The 19,714-nt window shown below is 40.4% G+C and overlaps 1 protein-coding gene across 1 annotated transcript in view; it reads left to right on the top strand.

Moving 5' to 3' along the window:
* Positions 1–17,420, top strand: part of NUP155 (nucleoporin 155) — a 52,138-nt gene extending 34,718 nt beyond the window's left edge. Inside the window, exons 23-35 of the mRNA XM_081089590.1 lie at positions 33–224; positions 1,139–1,277; positions 1,922–2,057; positions 3,436–3,589; positions 3,787–3,891; positions 4,646–4,800; positions 6,459–6,588; positions 7,456–7,569; positions 8,497–8,617; positions 9,283–9,393; positions 11,821–11,957; positions 14,495–14,601; positions 15,444–17,420. Coding sequence (XP_080945716.1) covers positions 33–224; positions 1,139–1,277; positions 1,922–2,057; positions 3,436–3,589; positions 3,787–3,891; positions 4,646–4,800; positions 6,459–6,588; positions 7,456–7,569; positions 8,497–8,617; positions 9,283–9,393; positions 11,821–11,957; positions 14,495–14,601; positions 15,444–15,582 — 1,740 coding nt within the window. The 3' untranslated portion in view covers positions 15,583–17,420. The remainder of the gene's footprint in view (positions 1–32; positions 225–1,138; positions 1,278–1,921; positions 2,058–3,435; positions 3,590–3,786; positions 3,892–4,645; positions 4,801–6,458; positions 6,589–7,455; positions 7,570–8,496; positions 8,618–9,282; positions 9,394–11,820; positions 11,958–14,494; positions 14,602–15,443) is intronic.
* Positions 17,421–19,714: the final 2,294 nt, after the last annotated feature.

Here is a 19,714-nt window from a genome sequence, read left to right as displayed (position 1 = left end):
GATAGAAAAAAGGATTCTTTTTATGCTCCTAGGAATTTCAGGAGCAGTTGAAAATCACCACCTTTAAAGATCTGGTCATCCGGGACAAAGAGCTGACCGGGGCATTAATTGCTTCTCTGATCAACTGCTACATCAGAGACAACGCTGCCGTGGACGGCATCAGCTCGCACCTGCAGGACATCTGCCCCCTTCTGTACGGCACCGACGACGCAGTCTGTTCTAAGGTGGGAGGCCTGGGTACCTGTTTCAATCCTTCCTACAGAAGAGGCTCCCCGGTGTGGTGAACAGCATGCTAGACTTGGAATCAGGAACCACCTTCTTTCGCCTAATTCATACCTTTGATAGGTTTCTGAACCTCTCCTGGCCTCAGAATCCTCATCTGTGTAAGAAAGGGGTTGGAATACCTGGTTTCTTAAAGTCCATTTTATTTAAGTTTTTCATAAAGAATCTTTGATGGTATTTCTAGGCCATATTTTAAAAAACGATGGTTACATATGCCCCTCCTTAGAAATTGAGGAAATTCTCTAAAACCTAAAGTTAGTCTGTAATGAATCGGAGTTAATTGGGCAATTTTTATTGATCCTTTCCTACAGGTGGAAGTAATTTAAAAAATCAGTATCGTGTGGACTGCCTGCTGACCAAATAATGTATTGACTAGACAAGAGATTTACCAGAAAAAAAGGCTATCTTGCTTAACATATATGTCAGAGGAATTAAGAATAGCTAGGATTTTTTTGGTCAAAAACTTTTCTGCCTAAAATTAAGAAGAAGTAAGTTTATAGAGTTGTTTTTATTATTGATTATAATAAACCAGATGTAAATTTAGACATAGACTAAAGCTCATGTTGACAGCATCATCTATATCAGGGGTGGGCAAACTTTTTGACTCAAGGGCCACAATGGGTTCTTAAACTGGACCAGAGGGCCGGAACAAAAGCATGGATGGAGTGTTTGTGTGAACTAATATAAATTCAAAGTACACATCATTACATAAGAGGGTACGGTCTTTTTTTTTTTTTTTTTTTTAGTTTTATTCATTTCAAATGGGTCGGATCCGGCCCGCGGGCTGTAGTTTGCCCACGGCTGATCTATATGCTTGATGTGATATCTTTTTAAGTTCTTCTCATTTCTCCTTCAGGCAAATGAGCTTCTTCAACATTCCCGACAAGTTCAAAATAAGATTGAAAAGGAAAGAATGTTAAGGGAATCACTAAAGGAGTATCAGAAAATCAGCAATCAAGTGGACCTTCCTAATGTCTGTGCTCAGTACAGACAAGGTGAGAAACGCACTGCTCTTCCTACCTGACCTGGGGACAGGTCCTGTCTTCCTTCAGCTCGTTGGCCCAGGGATGGCAGGAAGTTCGTTCCTTGTGTCTCAGTTTGTGGTGGCTGCACTGGCCCCTGAAAAAGCTATAGTTTCTTTTATATCTTCGGATATGTAACTTTTTAACATCGGTGTTTCAGTCCCTGTCCAGTTACACTACTATCTGTATAAGGTTGCTTTCTGGGTTACGTTTAATTTTAAGATGCTTCAAAGTTTTGATTAATTCTTAAAATATCACCTTCCTACTCTCTTTAAAATTTACTTAAAAAGTAAATTTAACATAAAAGTAGGAACTCTTAGCCAGGGGTATTGTTTTGAATCCCAGGATTTTTTTCAACAAGAAACTGAAACTCTCTGGTTGGATCTTTTAAATACAAAGATTTTTTTCCAGTGAAGAAAATATACTTATAGCTGCCTTTTAGGAATGGTGCAGCCTTATTCTTTGACAGACTCTTCAGAAATATTTTGTATGATATTGTCACGAGGGTGACTAATGTATAATAAAAACAAAATGATCTTGGTCAGCATTTTATGAGGGAGCTGAGAACAAAGCGTGTCCAGCCTAACGTGCCCGTCTTGTCCGTTTCTTCCCGTCAGTGCGCTTCTATGAGGGTGTGGTGGAGCTCTCTCTCACTGCCGCTGAGAAGAAGGACCCGCAGGGCCTCGGGCTGCACTTCTACAAGCACGGAGAGCCAGAGGAGGACCTCCTGGGGCTCCAGGCTTTCCAAGAAAGGCGCGTCTTAGTACCTGCGAACGTTTGACTGATAGTATTGGGGAAACAATATTCCAACTGCCACCCTTATAAAATTCAACTATACTTTCACTTTATTCATTTAATTTATTTGTGTATTATGCTTTCACTTTAAAATGACTTCTTTTATCAGAGGTCTGAATCAGGAGTATAATTCCTTGTCTAGGGGTAAAATTTTAGTCCGGTAAAAATTCCTAGGAATTTATAAATGTTTTATTCTGTGGTTTTTCTGAGACTCTATTAGTGTCCATTTTATTTTTTATTTATTTATTTATTTAATATATTTTATTGATTTTTTACAGAGAGGAAGGGAGAGAGAAAGAGAGTTAGAAACATCGATGAGAGAGAAACATCGATCAGCTGCCTCCTGCACATCTCCTACTGGGGATGTGCCCGCAACCCAGGTACATGCCCTTGACCGGAATCGAACCCGGACCCTTCAGTCCGCAGGCTGATGCTCTATCCACTGAGCCAAACCAGTTTTGGCTATTTAGTGTCCATTTAAATGAGATAACTTGCTTGGGAACAACACTGGCTTCTTCCCCAACCCCATTTCTGATTCTGAGTGAAGTATTTTATTTCGTAAAAGATGATTTTTAAATGTTCACAAATTAGTAGAGACTGTTAAAAGAAAAAAGTGTATGTCCATAAAAGAAATACATATTCTGCCGAAACCGGTTTGGCTCAGTGGATAGAGCGTCAGCCTGCGGACTGAAGGGTCCCAGGTTCGATTCCGGTCAAGGGCATGTACCTGGGTTGTGGGCACATCCCCGGTGGGAGATGTGCAGGAGGCAGCTGATCGATGTTTCTCTCTCATCGATGTTTCTAACTCTCTATCTCTCTCCATTCCTCTCTGTAAAAAATCAATAAAATATAAAAAAAAAAAAAAAAAAAAGAAATACATATTCTGTCTAAGACATGGTTTTTGTTAATACATTCATTTTTATGATTTTACCCTTTTATGTTTAACCAAGTGCTTCTCAAACCTATTGAAAAAGTATATGAGCCCTAGCCGGTTTGGCTCAGTGGATAGAGCATCGACCTGTGGACTGAAGGATCCTGGGTTTGATTCTGGTCAAGGGCACATGCCCAGGTTGTGGGCCCAGTGGGAAGCATGCAGGAGGCAGCCAATCAATGATTCTCTGTCATCATTGATGTTTCTGTCTCTCTGCCTCTCCTTTCCTCTCTGTAATGAATAAAAATATGTTTTAAAAAAGAAAGTATATGATTTCCATTAATTTTAATTTCAAATATATACATATATTTATTCTCCAAAATAGTCTTTCAATCCTTGTGTGTACTTAAAATTAAAGGAGATAAATCAGTTACTGTGTAATTAATGGAATTGCTCCTTTGTCAGATTGAACAGCTACAAGTGCATTACTGACACCCTGCAGGAGCTGGTGAATCAGAGCAAAGCTGCTCCCCAGTCTCCCAGCGTGCCCAAGAAGCCCGGGCCTCCGGTGCTGTCCTCTGACCCCAACATGCTGAGCAACGAAGAAGCGGGACACCACGTAAGGGACACAGCGCATTTTCATTCTAAGAACACGTGTGTTTGGCGCTCCTGTGTGGTAGTACTAGCCTGACCATCTTGGGAAAGGTGGTGACTCTCAGAACATGGAAGGATTCTCGATTTCTTACCAGGGGTTAAGCTCAGGGTTCATGGTGTCCAGAGCCTTGATCGTGCTAATTTTTTCTTTCTTTCTTTTAGTTTGAACAAATGCTTAAATTGTGTCAACGATCCAAAGATGAGCTCTTTAGTATTGCCCTTTATAATTGGCTAATCCAAGCTGACCTTACAGATAAGCTGCTACAGGTAAAAATGGTTTTTTATTCCAATATTATTAATTTCCCAGTGGGTAAAGTAGACCATAGCTCCGATTTTCTTGTGGGATGGGAATCACTGGATTGTGAATTAGGAGACATAACCTTTCTTTTAGCTCTACCGTTAAGTCGCTATGACAGCATGCCCTAAGTCTGTGCTTCTCATTCTGTAAAATCAATACATGGCATTTCATCATTTCAAGGATGCCTTTTAGCTCAGAATCTGAACTCAGTAGCTGTGTTCTCAGGGATTATTAGGGGACTTATAATTGGCCACTGCTGGTTTGGCTCAGTGGATAGAGCACTGATCTACGGACTGAAGGGTTCCGGGTTCGATTCTGGTCAAGGGCACATGCCTGGTTTCGGGCTTGATCACCAACAGGGGGCATGCAGGAGGCAGCCAATCAATGATTCTCTGTCATCATTGATGTTTCTATCTCTCTCTCCTGCTCCCTCTCTGAAATCAATAAAAATATATTTTAAAAAAGATTTATAATTGGATTACAGTAAATTCTTTTTATCAGCCTAAGTAACTATCATAACAACTCTTTCATGAACTGTGATAAAACAAAAATCATTTATAATGCGAAAAATTCACCCTCTCTTTTATTTGTTGTTGGATTATAATTTTGCTTATGTATTCATAAAATAAGGAACACCTGTCGTTATCTTTAAATGTTATATTTACTACGTAAAGAGCAAGTGTGTGATGAGAAAATGTCTCTGGGTTACTGTACAATTTCCAGTTCACATCCCCATTTCTGGAGCCACATCTCTCCCGAATGGCCAAAGTTGATCAAAACAAAGTCCGTTACATGGATTTGCTCTGGAGGTACTATGAGAAGAACAGGAGTTTCAGCAATGCTGCGCGTGTCCTGTCGAAGCTGGCTGACATGCACAGGTATGGCAGTAGCCTCACTGTGAAGCATGGTTGTAACCCATCTCTGTCTAGTTACATTTAGATTTCACAGTTTAAAGAAAACTTCATTCAGGTTATACATCTATAGAATTGTATGCTTTTATTTGAATTTATCTAAAGTTTTCTCTTTACCTAAGACCTTTTCTGTTGAACTGTCTTCTAAATTCTCTAAAGTATGTCTTTGGATTCTTCCTACCAATGAGTTAATTATTATTATTATTCTTAATTAAAAGGACAAAAACTACTTCTTAAAGTGGTTAAATGTTTTACCAGTTCCAGACTAATTTTCTGTACTCTGACATTGAGTTAAGTTACTGAAAAGGTCCTGGGATACTGTTGCCCGGCTGTGTGGTTGAGTGTCAGTCCATGAACCAGGAGGTCATGATTCTATTCCTGGTCAGGGCACATGCCTGGGTTACTGGCTCAGTCCTGAGCAGGGGGCATTCAGGAGGCAGTCGATGCCAATCAATGATTCTCTCTCATCATTGGTGTTTCTCTCCCTCTCCCTGTTATTCTCTAAAATCAATAAAAATACATATATTCAAAATCCTATTAAGAAAGCATTGGGGTTTTTAATTAAATTATTATATCAAAAGACAATGTAGCCCTAACCAGTTTGGCTCAGTGGATAGAGCATTGGCCTGGGGACTGAAAGGTCCCAGGTTCGATTCTGGTTAAGGGCATGTACCTTGGTTGCGGGCACATCCCCAGTAGGAGGTGTGCAGGAGGCAGCTGATCGAGGTTTCTCTCTCATCGATGTCTCTAACTATCTCTCTCCCTTCCTCTCTGTAAAAAAATCAATAAAATATATTTTTTAAAAAAAGACAATTTAATAAAATTGTGTGTATGTGTGTGAAGTAAATGTATAATTAGAGAATTTCTCAATATTTTGCAACAAAAATCACTGCTTTAACAGGGAAAATATTAAAATTCAAGGAGGGGATATAGAAAAGACAAGCGAGCAAGTGGAAGGAGATGAGGTTGGAAGAGTCAGAGCAGGCTTGTGGAGGGTTTAAAAAGCATGTGACGTCTGTTTGTTTTTAAGTGGTCACTCTGGCTCTATAGAAGATTAAATGTAGTCTTGGCCATGTTAAGGCAAAGAAGTGAAGACTATGAGGAGCAAAATAGGATATATATATATATATATATATATATATATATATATATATATATGTTTTTTTTTTAATCCTTGCCCCAGCATATGTTTCTTGATTTTAGAGAGAAACAGCGATTGGTTCCCTCCTGTACGTGCCCCAACCTGGGATCCAGCCTACAACCTGGGTATGGCCCCGACTGGAAATTGAACCCGCCACCTTTTGGTGTACAGGACGATACTCCAACCACCTTACCCACCTGGCCAGGGCATAAGGGATATTCTTAATTGAATTCTAGAAGAATTCAAGTTTTACTATCCTGAACTGAAGTTTTAAAATAGGAAGTTACTTCTTCAGATACAAACATAAATATTTATTTGTTGCCTTCAGTTGTAGATCTCTCTTATTAGAAATCCTCTAATAATTTTTTTCAAGTTTCAGATTGCGTTTTATGTCCATGTGGACTAAAATAGTACATCAGACTAATGTGTTTGTATTTTGAAACTTTAAGAATTCACATAATAAATGTCAGTGTTTTTCCCCCAGCACAGAAATTTCACTCCAGCAGCGACTAGAGTACATTGCTCGAGCCATTCTTAGTGCCAAAAGCTCCACTGCCATCTCCTCCACAGCTGCCGATGGGGAATTCCTCCATGAAATGGAAGAAAAAATGGAGGTAAGTGCGGAAGACGGTGCAGCTTTGTCCACACTGAACAGCATAGTCACAAGTTACTCACTCCCTTCTTCCCCTAGCTTGCGGTAGGTCTGTAGCAGTCATTGTTATTAATTTTAGTTTCTTCTGCCTTTATTTTTCATTTATTTGCATACCAAGGGGTAAATTGTAAAAGATTTTAATGACACAGCATTTGGGTCACAGGATATTGCTATAGTTTAAAACTTTCCTCTGTGGCACTTCTGAAGGTTTTTTTCCCAACGATTCCAACATGAAGCAGATTATATCACATTCGCCATTTATTCTGGAAGCTAAAAAGTAGGTACATGGAGTAGAGTAGGCGAAACGGCCTTAACTAAGAGACCCCAAATGTATCATGGTCCTAATACAAACGCTTATTTCTCAGTCACAAAAATCCAGAGTGGGTTTTTCTGGTTGACAGGTAGGTGGCTTTCTTCCTGGTTGATTTTGGGATCCAAGTTCTATTCTGTACTATTACCTGCGGCTTTACCTTTTCTTCAGTCAGAGGGAGAAAGGGAAGAAAGCATGCAAGAAGCACATTCACTCTTCTTAAAAACCTTGGCTCTGACATGACATGCTTCATTTTCACTGGTGTCCTTCGCAGGGAGCCACCTTGCGAGGAGGCTGGGAGGTCTGGCTACAGTTCTGGGAGAGCAGTGTGGGTGGGCAGTAAAGACTGTGAAATCTTTCATGTTGAAGATTTTAGTAGAGCTGCTAGTCTGTTATGGTAGAAGTTTTCATTAATACAGTAATGTTATCACATGAAGTCAGATACTAGGAGTCATTTCTTTGAGTTCCTGTTGATTTTTCATAGTGAAATCAATACTTCCTTTTTTCGAACTGAACTAGGTTGCTAGGATCCAACTCCAGATACAAGACACGCTACAAAGGCAGTACTCCCATCATTCTTCTGTACAGGATGCAATTTCTCAGCTGGATTCTGAGCTAATGGACATAACTAAGGTAATGAAAAAGCCAGCAAAATTCCTGTAGCAGTCAAGCAGCAGCCACCTAACACCTACACCTTCCTTGCTTCTTCTGCGTTGTATCTTTTGTCCCATGGGGAAGGGGAACCTCCTCCCACAGGGTAAGATGAGCCCTCCTCGGCAGCATGTCCCTGGGCAGATCACTGCTGTGGTGTTTGACTTGGAGAAAGAGCCAAGTTCCTTTCCCAGGCCAGTAACTGTAAAGAATCTGTCGGTGTCGAGGGGCTTGGGTAAAACGCAAGCCTGGTCTGTTATTGCCTCGCTTCTTGTCTTGAACAAGAAGCATCTTTATCTCCCCAAGCCTCTCTGTGTCTTCTAGCGGTTCTTTCCTCATTTACTCTTGGACATGGCTTCAGCACCCTTAAGCACCCTGAGATTTGCCAGTGTTTCTGCAAACCTTGTTTTAGACAACACCAATTCTAAAAGAAAAGTCGCCCTGGCTGGTTTTGCTCAGTGGATAGAGTGTCGACCTGTGGACTGAAGGGTCCCGGGTTCGATTCCAGCCAAGGGCACATGCCCGGGTTGTGGGCTTGATCCCCAGTAGGGGGCATGCAGGAGGCAGCCGATCAATGATTCTCTGTCACCATTGATGTTTCTGTCTCTCTTCCTCTCCCTTCCTCTCTGAAATCAATAAAGAAATATATTAATTAAAAAAAAAAGTCATTATGACCTCTTCTAGCCAAGAAAAAAAATGCACACGTGCTGAATCTCTTTGGATGTACTTGCCATTCATTCACCACTTTTAACCCATATGACCAGCTATACATCATCATATTTTTATTTCATATTTTAGGAACTTCAGATAAAATCTATGGTTGTTTTGAACTTTCAAGTAGTTTTTCACTATTAATTTCTGGACCCTGACCTCTGATTGGATGTATAACGTTGACATTTTCTCCTACAGCTTTATGGGGAATTTGCTGACCCGTTTAAACTTGCAGAGTGTAAACTTGCAATAATTCATTGTGCCGGTTATTCAGACCCTATATTGGTGCAGACACTTTGGCAAGATATCATAGAGAAAGGTAAGTGTGCGCTTATAGGTGCATGTAGCATACATTACTTAGTGACTTGGTAGAGGGACACAGGCTGCTAGTGGCTTAGGTGGGCAGGGCTCAGGCAACTTGTATGTGCTAAACAGAGCGAGCATAGAAGGAACCTGGACATGGGGGAGGGTGGTCCTTTAGAGCAGTGGTTCTCAACCTTCCTAATGCCGCGACCCTTTAGTACAGTTCCTCATGTTGTGGTGACTCCCAATTTCATTGTTACAAATGGAACATCATTAAAGCATAGTGATTAATCACAAAAACAATATGTAATTATATATGTGTTTTTCTGATGGTCTTAGGCGACCCCTGTGAAAGGGTCGTTCGACCCCCAAAGGGGTCGCGACCCACAGGTTGAGAACCACTGCCCTAGAGCATGATCCCTGTGATCCTCCTGGGGAGGACTCTCAGAGAGTGTCATTTCAGGTTTGTGCTGCTTAGTAAGCGAGACTGGGACACTTCTCTCAGAATCTCCTCGCCACTGCCCTGGGAAGACGAGAGTATATCAGAAACTGACAGAATACAGGATCTGCTCATTATATTACACGAATGTCAGTTCTAGGGTTTTTTATTCCTTGAAACAATGAAATAGCCAGTTTGAACATTAAAAGTCATCTGGGTTTCTAAGGACATGTCTCTTTCAGAACTGAATGAAAGTGTGGCACTGAGCTCTTCCGATCGAATGCACGCCCTTAGTCTGAAGATTGTCCTCCTTGGCAAAATGTATGCGGGCACACCTCGCTTCTTCCCGTTAGGTGAGCAGGAACCACAGGCGCTGGCCTGGGTCTTTCTTTTCTTTCGATGGTTTTCTTCATTGACGTGGAAAAATAATTATCTTTAGAGTGAAATTGCATTTTGTTGCTATTTAGTTGAGCAGTTTACTTCTACTTCTCCTAAAAGAAAGCCCTCCACAGAACGGCAGGGTTTGTTGATGAATAGCTTGGTGTGGGACTTCCTTTGACTGACCTTCCAAGTGTATATATCTATCTTGGATAGTGTTGGTTAACAGACCATCAGGATAATATTGTTAAAATGGCTGGTGTTTTTGTGAATGGCTAGTCTCTGATTGATTCAACTCTTGTTATATTGAGGGCATATTTTTCTTTAAAATAGTGGGTAGTTGTCTTAAAAATGTAATATGCTAAATATAATCATGATGTAGGTGGCCGTAACTGTTACGAATCATTTGTCAACCTGTCGTATTTCTTCAGCTGTAAAACAATAGAATCAACAAATTTATCCTTACCTGAGGATATTTTTTCATTGATCTTTAGAGAGAGTGGAAGGGAGGGAGAGAGATAGAGAGAAACATGGATGTGAAAGAGACACATCAATTGATTGCCTTCCACTCACACCCTAACCGAGGCCCAGGATCGAATCTGCAACCGAAGTATGTGCCCTTGACTTGGAATCAAACCCGCAACCTCTCAGTCTGGGGGCCAACTCTAATCACTGAGCGAAACCTGCCAGGGCAACCATCTCTGATTTAGTGTCCCTTAGGCATGGTAGGAAAGAAAGCCATTATAAGCATACCCTTATTTCTTGTAAGTGCAGTGCTACCTGCTCTAACATTTCATTGATTAGAAAAAGAAAAAATAGCCCTGGCCGGTTTGGCTCAGTGGATAGAGTGTTGGCCTGCGGACTCAAGGGTCCCGGGTTCGATTCCAGTCAAGGGCATGTACCTTGGTTGCGGGCACATTCCCAGCGAGGGGTGTGCAGGAGACAGCTGGTCAATGTTTCTCTCTCATCGATGTTTCTGATTCTCTATCCCTCTCCCTTCCTCTCTGTAAAAAATCAATAAAATACATTTAAAAAAAAGAAGAAAGAAAAAAAAATATATATATATAGTAAGTATATGAAACTTGATAATTTTAATATTAAAAGGCCACATTCTGCACAATTCCTCTTGAGGGTATTTCTGCTTTGACTCCGTTTTTAATTTCGGGCTCTGTAAAGTGCAGGGTGGAGGAGGCCTTCCTTTTTCTGTCAATGGCAAACGGGCTCCACACTGGAACAGGACTGGAGTTTTTAGAATTTTTATTCCCGTCCGAAATCTGTGGTAAATTCTAGGGGAGACACAAGCCCAGTGGCACCTTTTCAGTGACTCTCTTACCCATGGATACTCACATTGGTAGGTCTCAGATTTCAGGTATCATGATATGAATTTGAATGTTACTGTTATGTCTTATGATATGACAGGCAGTAAAAAGTGAAAACGGGTTAGCACATTAAAACAAAGTAAATAACTTGTGAGTTGGGGGAGATGCATTTTAAAAACATATTTAATATTTCTGAAGTGGGATGCAGTAGGCTTTCTTTTCTGAAAAGCTATTAAATCGAGGCTATTTCATTAATATGTTAAAGAAATGTCAACAGTAGGTTCTCTCCAATAGTGGGGTTGTGAATGGTCTCTATTTTCTTGTACCTTCCAGTATTTTCCAAATTTACTAAATGTACTTTTTTCTGAATAACTTTAAAGTGTATAATTCAATGGTTACAGCGTATTCAGAGTTTTGTAACTATCACCACAATTAAACTTAGATCATTTTCATCACCCTAAAAAGAAACCATGTAGCACTACTTACTTCTTCAGCCCTAGGCAACCACTAATCTGCTTTCCATCTCTACAGACTTGCTTATTCTAGTACAGGTCTTACTTTTATTACAAAAATTTTTTTTGAAATTTGATTTTTAAAGGATTTCCCCTTATAAACTGCTCATTTATAAATAAGGCCTACTTTATTTTTTAAAATAAATCTTGATTGTTGAAAGTAACACATATGTCCCTTTTTTCCCTCCATTGACCCCCTCCAGCTTGCCTCCTCCCCCCACTCCAGGCCCTCACCACCCCATTATCTGTGTCCATGGGCCATGCATATATGCATACTCGGTCCTTGGTTGATTACCGCCTGCCTACTCACCCTTCCCTCCAAGATTCCACACTCTGTTCCATGCTTCCATGTCTCTGGGTTGGCCTACTTTTTAAAATCAAGAGTTAACAATCCTACAACAATACAAAAGTAATTATGTGACACGAAGCTTGTGATAACTAACCTTATTGTAGTAAATATTTTACATTATATATGTATTAAATCAAATGGTGGCATTGTGCACCTTAACCTCCATCTCCTAAAGCTGGGGAAAGAGTTAACCATCCTGATCTGATCTTTTTTCCTCCCCAGATTTTATTGTGCAGTTCTTAGAGCAGCAAGTTTGTACTTTGAACTGGGATGTGGGTTTTGTAATACAGACAATGAATGAAATTGGAGTGCCCTTACCTCGGCTGCTGGACGTCTATGATCACTTGTTCAAGTCACGGGTAAGGAAAACATGAAGTAAAATTATTTAAAGTTCAGTAACTTTTTCTAGATATAGGAGTGGCATCTTCGGATTGCATGTGTATAAGTGTCTCATAATCTAATACATCAGAAATTTCTCATTGGTTTAGTATGAGAAATTATCATAATTCATACTTTTAAAACCAATGAGAATGACTTTGCTATATATCATGATAAAAACTAAATATTTTTTTAATATTAACATAATAAATTCTTTACTCTTGGAATAGCCTAAACATATTACATTGAGAATCATCATGTACTTTAAAGGAAATAACTGACATGTGGGCTTGGGGTGCAGACTTTTCTTCCAGGGGGTTCTTGTCCTCGTGAAGTTTGAATAGTAAACTCGTGGACAAAAAGGCTTCTTTAATAAAAAATGTAGAAGTTTATTGGAAGCAGATACAAACTCTATTTGGGCATGGGTGTCCCCAAAGGGGCCCCCATGGAGAGAGGCCCCCTCAGTGGGAAAAGCCTGCTCTCTCTCTCTAATGGGAAACTCAGAAAATCCCGCCTCATGTCCCTTTGTCTCCAGTTAATATATGCTGCAGTTCTTTGTTTGAATCTGACCTTTTAATTGGTCCCTTTCCTTAATTTGGGATGCCCCTGCTTTCCTCATTGGTCATTCTGCTACATGGTATTAGTTTCAAAGCCCACGTGGTGCCCCCCATATTCTCTCCCCCTTATCTTGCTGGTTGGAGTTGCCTTAGATCTCCCAGCTGCTCAGGCCAGAGATACCCCTGTCTGTCTTTGGTTTATGGCTGTTTTAATTGCTCAGACCAGAACTACCCCATCTGTCCTTGGTTTTGGCTGTTTTAATTGCTCAGGCCAGAAATGTTTCCATCTGCCTGGACCCCCCTCTTCCTGTGGCTTTTCTCTGTCCTCTGTACAAGTAAAATAAGCACCCTGGCGTCTTCAAGTCTCCATCTTGTCTTCCTCTCCCATTGACCCTCCTCATTCCCTAACCCTTCCTAGTTAAGCTACCTAGCTAACCCTTTCAGCTCTATTAACTGAAACCTCATCTAAAATACTAGTGCTTAAAGGGCCTTCTCACTGATTAGACCAGTGATTTTCAATCTTTTTCATCTCATTGGCACACAAAACGAATTTCTAAAATTCATCAGCACACCAAAAAATATTTTTTACCAATCTGATAATTTTTATTGGTTTATAAAAAATAATCATAGTACTTACCCACCCTTTTGCTCCAACATGACTTCTTAAAAAAAATTTTAATATGTTTTTATTGAATTCAGAGAGGAAAGGAGAGGGAGAGAGAGATAGAAACATCAATGATGAGAATCGTTGATCCGCTGCCTCTTTTATACCCCCCAGTAGGGATTGAGCCTGCAACCCAGGCATGTACCCTGACTGGGAATAGAAACATGACCTCCTGGTTCATAGATGAACGCTCAACCACCAGTGGGGTCAAAGTGACTTTTTAAAAAATCAGGTGCCTATACTTGTATATAAAGATTTCTGGTTCCAAGAATTAACCAATCAGATGCAGCCTTATTATGCAACATGATCAATAAGATAAAACTCTGTTATGACCTATATAGTTATGGTTCAAGACAGGGCATGCACACCAGATGGCTATTGTGTTGACTGTTGTCATTTTTTTTGTTTAACAGTCTAAGGGGAAAGAGGTCAGTGCCCCTGACTAAATAGCATTGTGACACATGGTTTGAAAATCAGTTATTAGACTATACCTTGTAATTTTTGTCCTATGTTAAAAGATCCAAATAAAACCTTGTGAACTAGATCATGTCTTTTATAGTAGCACCATAAAAATGTCCATATGCTTTAGAAGGTATTTGTGTATCTCATTTAAGCCTCACAATGAATGTGTGATAGAAATGAGCAAGTAGTATTATCCCCTTTTCTACTGCATCTGACAAGGGCAGAAATCCTATATAATAAAAGCATAATATGCAAATTGTCCCCTCCACCAGGAGTTTGACAAGGGGGTGGGGCTGGCTGGGGGAAGGGAGGGAGGCCCAGGCTGGTGATGGCAGAGGCAGGTGGCTGGGGAAGGGAGTACCTGGCCGGCAGCTGCTAGGAACCCTACCAGTGCATGAATTTCATGCACTGGGCCTCTAGTGTTAAATAATCTACTCAACTCACATGGCTAGTTAACAGGTAAAGCCAGAACTAGAACTGAGATTCTTTGACTACTAATTTAGTCTCTTGTTTACAATATCAGACTAAGTCTGCATAGGTCAAAGTAAAAGTGATGTCACAGATGCTAGGAAGAGATGGTTGTTTCTCTCACCTCTGGTTCCTAAACAGGACATTTACTAGTACACGCTCTACAGAGTAGACTGATACATCCGATATTCCTCGAAATAACATCACAGTTCAGTTTTCAATATTGTTCAAATGTTAATCATAACCAGAAAGAAGTTTAGTAAACACAGTGATTTGCCTTGGACTCTGATAGCTTGTTTTAACTAACATAAATGGTTGAGCAGTTGACACAGTTTGCTTTATAACTCAATGTATATTTTCTATATAGGATCCATTCTGGAACAGAATGAAGAAGCCACTGCACCTTTTGGATTGTTTACATGTACTATTGACCAGATATGTTGAGAATCCTAGCCAGGTTTTAAATTGTGAGAGGTAACTATGAATTAGATATTGCATTATTAAATGCTTCTAATAAATACCTGAATAACAAATTTGGAGAGAATGGGGAAAGATACTGTGATTATAAAGAAGTATAGGAGATTTAAGCCCTTTTTATGTTAACGAGAACTATTTGAATGATACTAATCAGCATATATGAAAGAAAGTTAGCCGAACCGGTTTGGCTCAGTGGATAGAGCATCGACCTGCGGACTGAAGGGTCCCAGGTTCGATTCCGGTCAAGGGCATGTACCTTGGTTACGGGCACATCCCCAGTGGGGGGCGTGCAGCAGGCAGCTGATCGATCTCTCTCATCGATGTTTCTAACTCTCTATCCCTCTCCCTTCTTCTCTGTAAAAAAATCAATAAAATATATATATAAAAAATGAGCAAACTGTACTTTCTAAAAAAAAAAAAAAGAGTTTTTTTCCATTTTTCAACCTGTATCTTGAATTCTTTCTACAAGTGAAAGAATATAATTTATGAACTACTTCTAAATTCCTTCTGCTTTGAATTAGTGACCAAGGACAGTTTAATTATGACTTTGTGATATTATTGGCCATTTTAAAGTATATTTGTTTGAAAGGCCAAAAGACTGTAAAAAATACTCATTTATGGAATCATCCTTTACTGCCTCTTCGTTATAATCATCTTTAAAAGAAAAATGGTGGTTGTGTGGTAATCCACCTACCCCCTGAGTTTTTTTATTTGTTTGCCATTTACTTAAATGGCATGATCCTTGCACTTCTGTGGGGGAGGTGAGTAAGGTTAGCAGAAGTTGGAGGGAAGGAATGTGTGTAAATGCACAGAGTTGATGCGGTGTCTTTGCCTTGCAGGAGAAGATTTACAAATCTCTGCCTGGATGCTATTTGTGGTTACCTGGTTGAGCTACAGTCTATGAGCCCGTCAGCAGCAGTACAAGCCATCACAGGGAATTTCAAGTCTCTTCAGGCTAAATTAGAACGGCTTCATTAATTATCTTAATGTATTTTTATCCACATGTTTTGACCTGTAAAATAAAATCTCAGCGTGGTTTAGATATCAAGTGCTCTAAATCTAAGAAATTGAGAACAATTTTAATAGAAATGTGTTTTCAATAGATGGCTAGTGTCTAGAAACAACACATTTACCAGATGAATTATTTTTTACTACTTTGTTTTATAATGAGGTTAAAAAACAATTGAGGTTAAGATTTTTATCTTCTTATTTCCACAGGGATAGGAAATATTTAGAAACTCTTTATTTGAATTTTACTGCAGGCAGAAATTTTGAATTTACAATATTCATTTTTAATTTAGTCCAAAGATGTTGATAGCAAAATTTAGATAGGCTAGCGAAGCAGGCCATTCGCATAACACTGGATTCTGCAACAATCCTTAAATAGGCATACACACACTCTCTTTAAAGTTTATTAAGGTTTGGGTTTATCCTTGGAAAGAAATTTACTCCAACTACTTTTTTCAGTTACAATCCTTGAAGATTAATATATACCCCCTGTCTTTTGAGCAGGTGATAAACTTGTAACTAACGTTCTGTCTTGAAAACCTGTACAGGGAGATAGTGTTTTTCCTAGTGTCTACCTAGTTCAGTGATGGCGAACCTTTTGAGCTCGGCGTGTCAGCATTTTGAAAAACCCTAACGTAACTCTGGTGCCGTGTCACATATAGAAATTTTTTGATATTTGCAACCATAGTAAAACAAAGATTTATATGTTTGATATTTATTTTATATATTTAAATGCCATTTAACAAAGAAAAATCAACCAAAAAAATGAGTTCGTGTGTCACCTCTGACACGTGTGTCATAGGTTCGCCATCACTGACCTAATTCTTTGGCCTTGTGACTACTGACTTTATTAGAATAATAGTTCTCAAATAGTGTGCACCAAACCAGTACATCAGCACATCTGGGAATTCGTTACAAGTTCAGATTATTGAGCCCATTCCCAAACCTGCTGAGTCCATAATTCAGGGGAGCCCAGCACTCTGTGTAACCAGCCCTCTGGGCCTGCAGCACATCAGGCTGAACCACTGCATTACAGGATGCGACTAGCTGCGAATTGTGCTTCCTATCAGAGTCCTCCCCCTGCCTCCCCCGTCAGTAACCACACCCACGAGTTTACCCAAGACACAATATGTAAAGCAGAGTGGTTAGTAATGTAGTTTTTAGGCTTTAAGAAAATTGGAATAACTAAACCAGGTGCCCCCAAGTCATGGCAACGACGAGGTAAGAGAGGACCAGGACTGACACAGACTCCTCTCCTCACGTTTATGCCACCAGGAGTGTGATTGCCTTCTTTCTGTTGTCACTAATGCATGTCTAACAATTTTTAAAATATATTGTGGAAATACTTTTCCTTCCACTTTTATTTTCCCCCCAAGATCATGAGTTGTCCTTCACATATTTATTCTCTTAGAATTTAGCTCCCTTTCCCCTATAACCTCTAATTTATAATATTTACTAGAATGTTAAAATATGCAACTACCTCTCATATTTTTTAGATTTTCAATTAAATTTTTTAATGTGGATAATGAATGTATGAATACTTGGTTAATTTTGTAAATTCAAGATTCTGTCATGTCTACTTAAACTGAAAGTCTCTTAATCACTATGCTATGAGCAAAGGTGTGGTGTAAATGCCATTCCCTCTATGGTGTTGCCGAATCTGCAGTCACTTACTACTCAGAGACGGGACCAAGGACAGCAACATTGGCCTCATCTGCATACACTGCCCCCTGCCCTGAGTCAGAATCGACATTTTAACAAGATTTCCAGGTGGTTCGTAATACATTCAAGTTTGAGAAATACTGCTCTAAGCCATGCTTTTCTTTAAGTTCGTAAAGCAAGTTCCTTATTCATTGCTAGTTAAATATTCATCTGTCTCCTCACCAAACCTGTGATATTCTTGAAGGCAGGAAATATATATTATTATTTTTTGTATTCTAACCACTTGTACTAAAAACTACTAATTGCCCGCCCTAGCCGGGTTGGCTCAGTGGATAGAGCGTCGGCCTGCGGACTGAAGGGTCCCAGGTTTGATTCCTGGTCAAGGGCACATGCCCGGGTTTCGGGCTCCATCCCCAGTATGGGGTGTGCAGGAGACAGGCAAGCAATGATTCCCTCTCATCATTGATGTTTCTATCTCCCTCTCCTTTCTGAAATCAATAAAAATGTAAGAAAACAAAACTAATTGCCCATTTTAAAAACATTTTTTGCCCTGACTGGTTTGGCTCAGTGCATAGAGTGTTGGCCTGTGGACTCAGGGGTCCCAGGTTTGATTCCGGTCAAGGGCATGTATGTACCTTGGTTGTGGGCACATCCCCAGTAGGGGCTGTGCAGGAGGCAGCTGATTGATGTTTCTCTCTCATCGATGTTTCTGACTCTATCCCTCTCCCCTCCTCTCTGTGGAAAAATCAATAAAATATATATTTAAAAAAACAACATTTCAGCTCGGCCTGCATGGCTCAGTGGTTGAGTGTTGAACTATGAACCAGGAGGTTATAGTTCCATTCCAGGTCAGGGCACATGCCCTGATTGCAGGCTCAATCCCAGAGTGGGGCGTGCAGGAGGCAGTTGATCAATGATTCTTTCTCGTTAATGTCTCTCTCTCTCCCTCCTTTGCTCCCTCCCTCCCTCTCCCTCTCCCTCTCCAAAATCAATTAAAAAAATTGAAAATTATTTTTCAGTCTTAACAGGGCACATTGCTAACCTACATTTCCCAACCTCCCTTGCAGTTAGGTGTGACCACAGAATTAAGTTCTCTCCAAAGCAACATAAGCTGAAAAACTTATTTCTGGGCCCAGGTCTTGAGACTGTGTGCACGCTCTCTTTCTCCTTCCCTTGGGCTGGAAGCCTCTATGGCCGACTTGATTATGCACCAAGACTCAGAAACCCAGACAAACCCTCCGCAGCCATTTCTGTACTGTGTGATCTAGACTTAGCCATTGCTGGCCAATCCTGGAGAGAACCTCTTACCCAAACTGCATCATTTGTGTGTTCCCTCCAAGAGATTTGCAATTTTGAACTGAGACAGAAGCTGAGAATAACTGCAGCTGAGTCGCATTAATGGCAAAGCGTTAAAGGTACACCGTGCATCACAAGAAACACTCGCCCCACGTGGCTGTCTGAATTTCATGACAATAAAACAAAAAATTCAGTGTCTCAATTGTACTAGCTACATTCCAGGTGCTTGATATCATTTGTAGCTTATGGCTGTGTATTGGACAAGCAGACATAGAACATTCTCATTGGTAGACGTTTCCACTGGACAACGCTGCTCTAGGGAGAACACCCGTCTTTCCTGGTCCCCGTCCTGCACAAAGGCTGGTTGTTGAAACCATTCCTTAGAACCTGTGGGATTCACCAGAATCTCCACAGCAAGCATGTCAGACTCAAAAGCTAACATGGGCCAAGTAAACATGGGAGAGAATCATTGATAAAGCCTGCAACGCAGCTATGTGCCCTAAGATTCAAATCTTGACCTCTTGCCCTGACCGGTTTGGCTCAGTGGATAGAGCGTCGGCCTGCAGACTCAAGGGTCCCGGGTTCGATTCTGGTCAAGGGCATGTACCTTGGTTGCAGGCACATACCCAGTGGGGAGTGTGCAGGAGGCAGCTGATCGATGTCTCTCTCATCGATGTTTCTGACTCTCTATCCCTCTCCCTTCCTCTCTGTAAGAAATCAATAAAATATATATTTTTAAAAAATCTTGACCTCTTGGTTCATAGGCCGATGCTCAACCATTGAGCCACGCCAGCTGGGCTCCCATTCTCTTAAGAATTGGTATTCTCCACTACATTCTTACTCATCAGAATGTATTATAGATAGGTGAGCCCTGGCCTGTTTGGCTCAGTTGTTGGGCGTCATCCGTGCACCAAAAGGTTGCTGGTTCAATTCCCCATCATGGCAGGAGCCTGGGTTTCAGACTCAATCACTGATAGGAGGCATGTAGGAGGCAGCTGATTGATAGTCTCTCTCACATTGATATTTCTTTCACCCTCTCCCTTCCATTCTCTCTAAAAATCAATTTAAAAAATAGTTTTTAAAAAGGGAGAGTGGAGCCCTAGCCGGTTTGGCTCACTGAATAGAGCATCATAGGCCTGCGGAC

Source organism: Myotis nattereri (assembly GCF_964212035.1).
Source record: "Myotis nattereri genome assembly, chromosome: 4".
Taxonomy (NCBI): Eukaryota; Metazoa; Chordata; class Mammalia; order Chiroptera; family Vespertilionidae; genus Myotis; species Myotis nattereri.
This window is presented reverse-complemented; position numbering and strand designations above follow the sequence as displayed.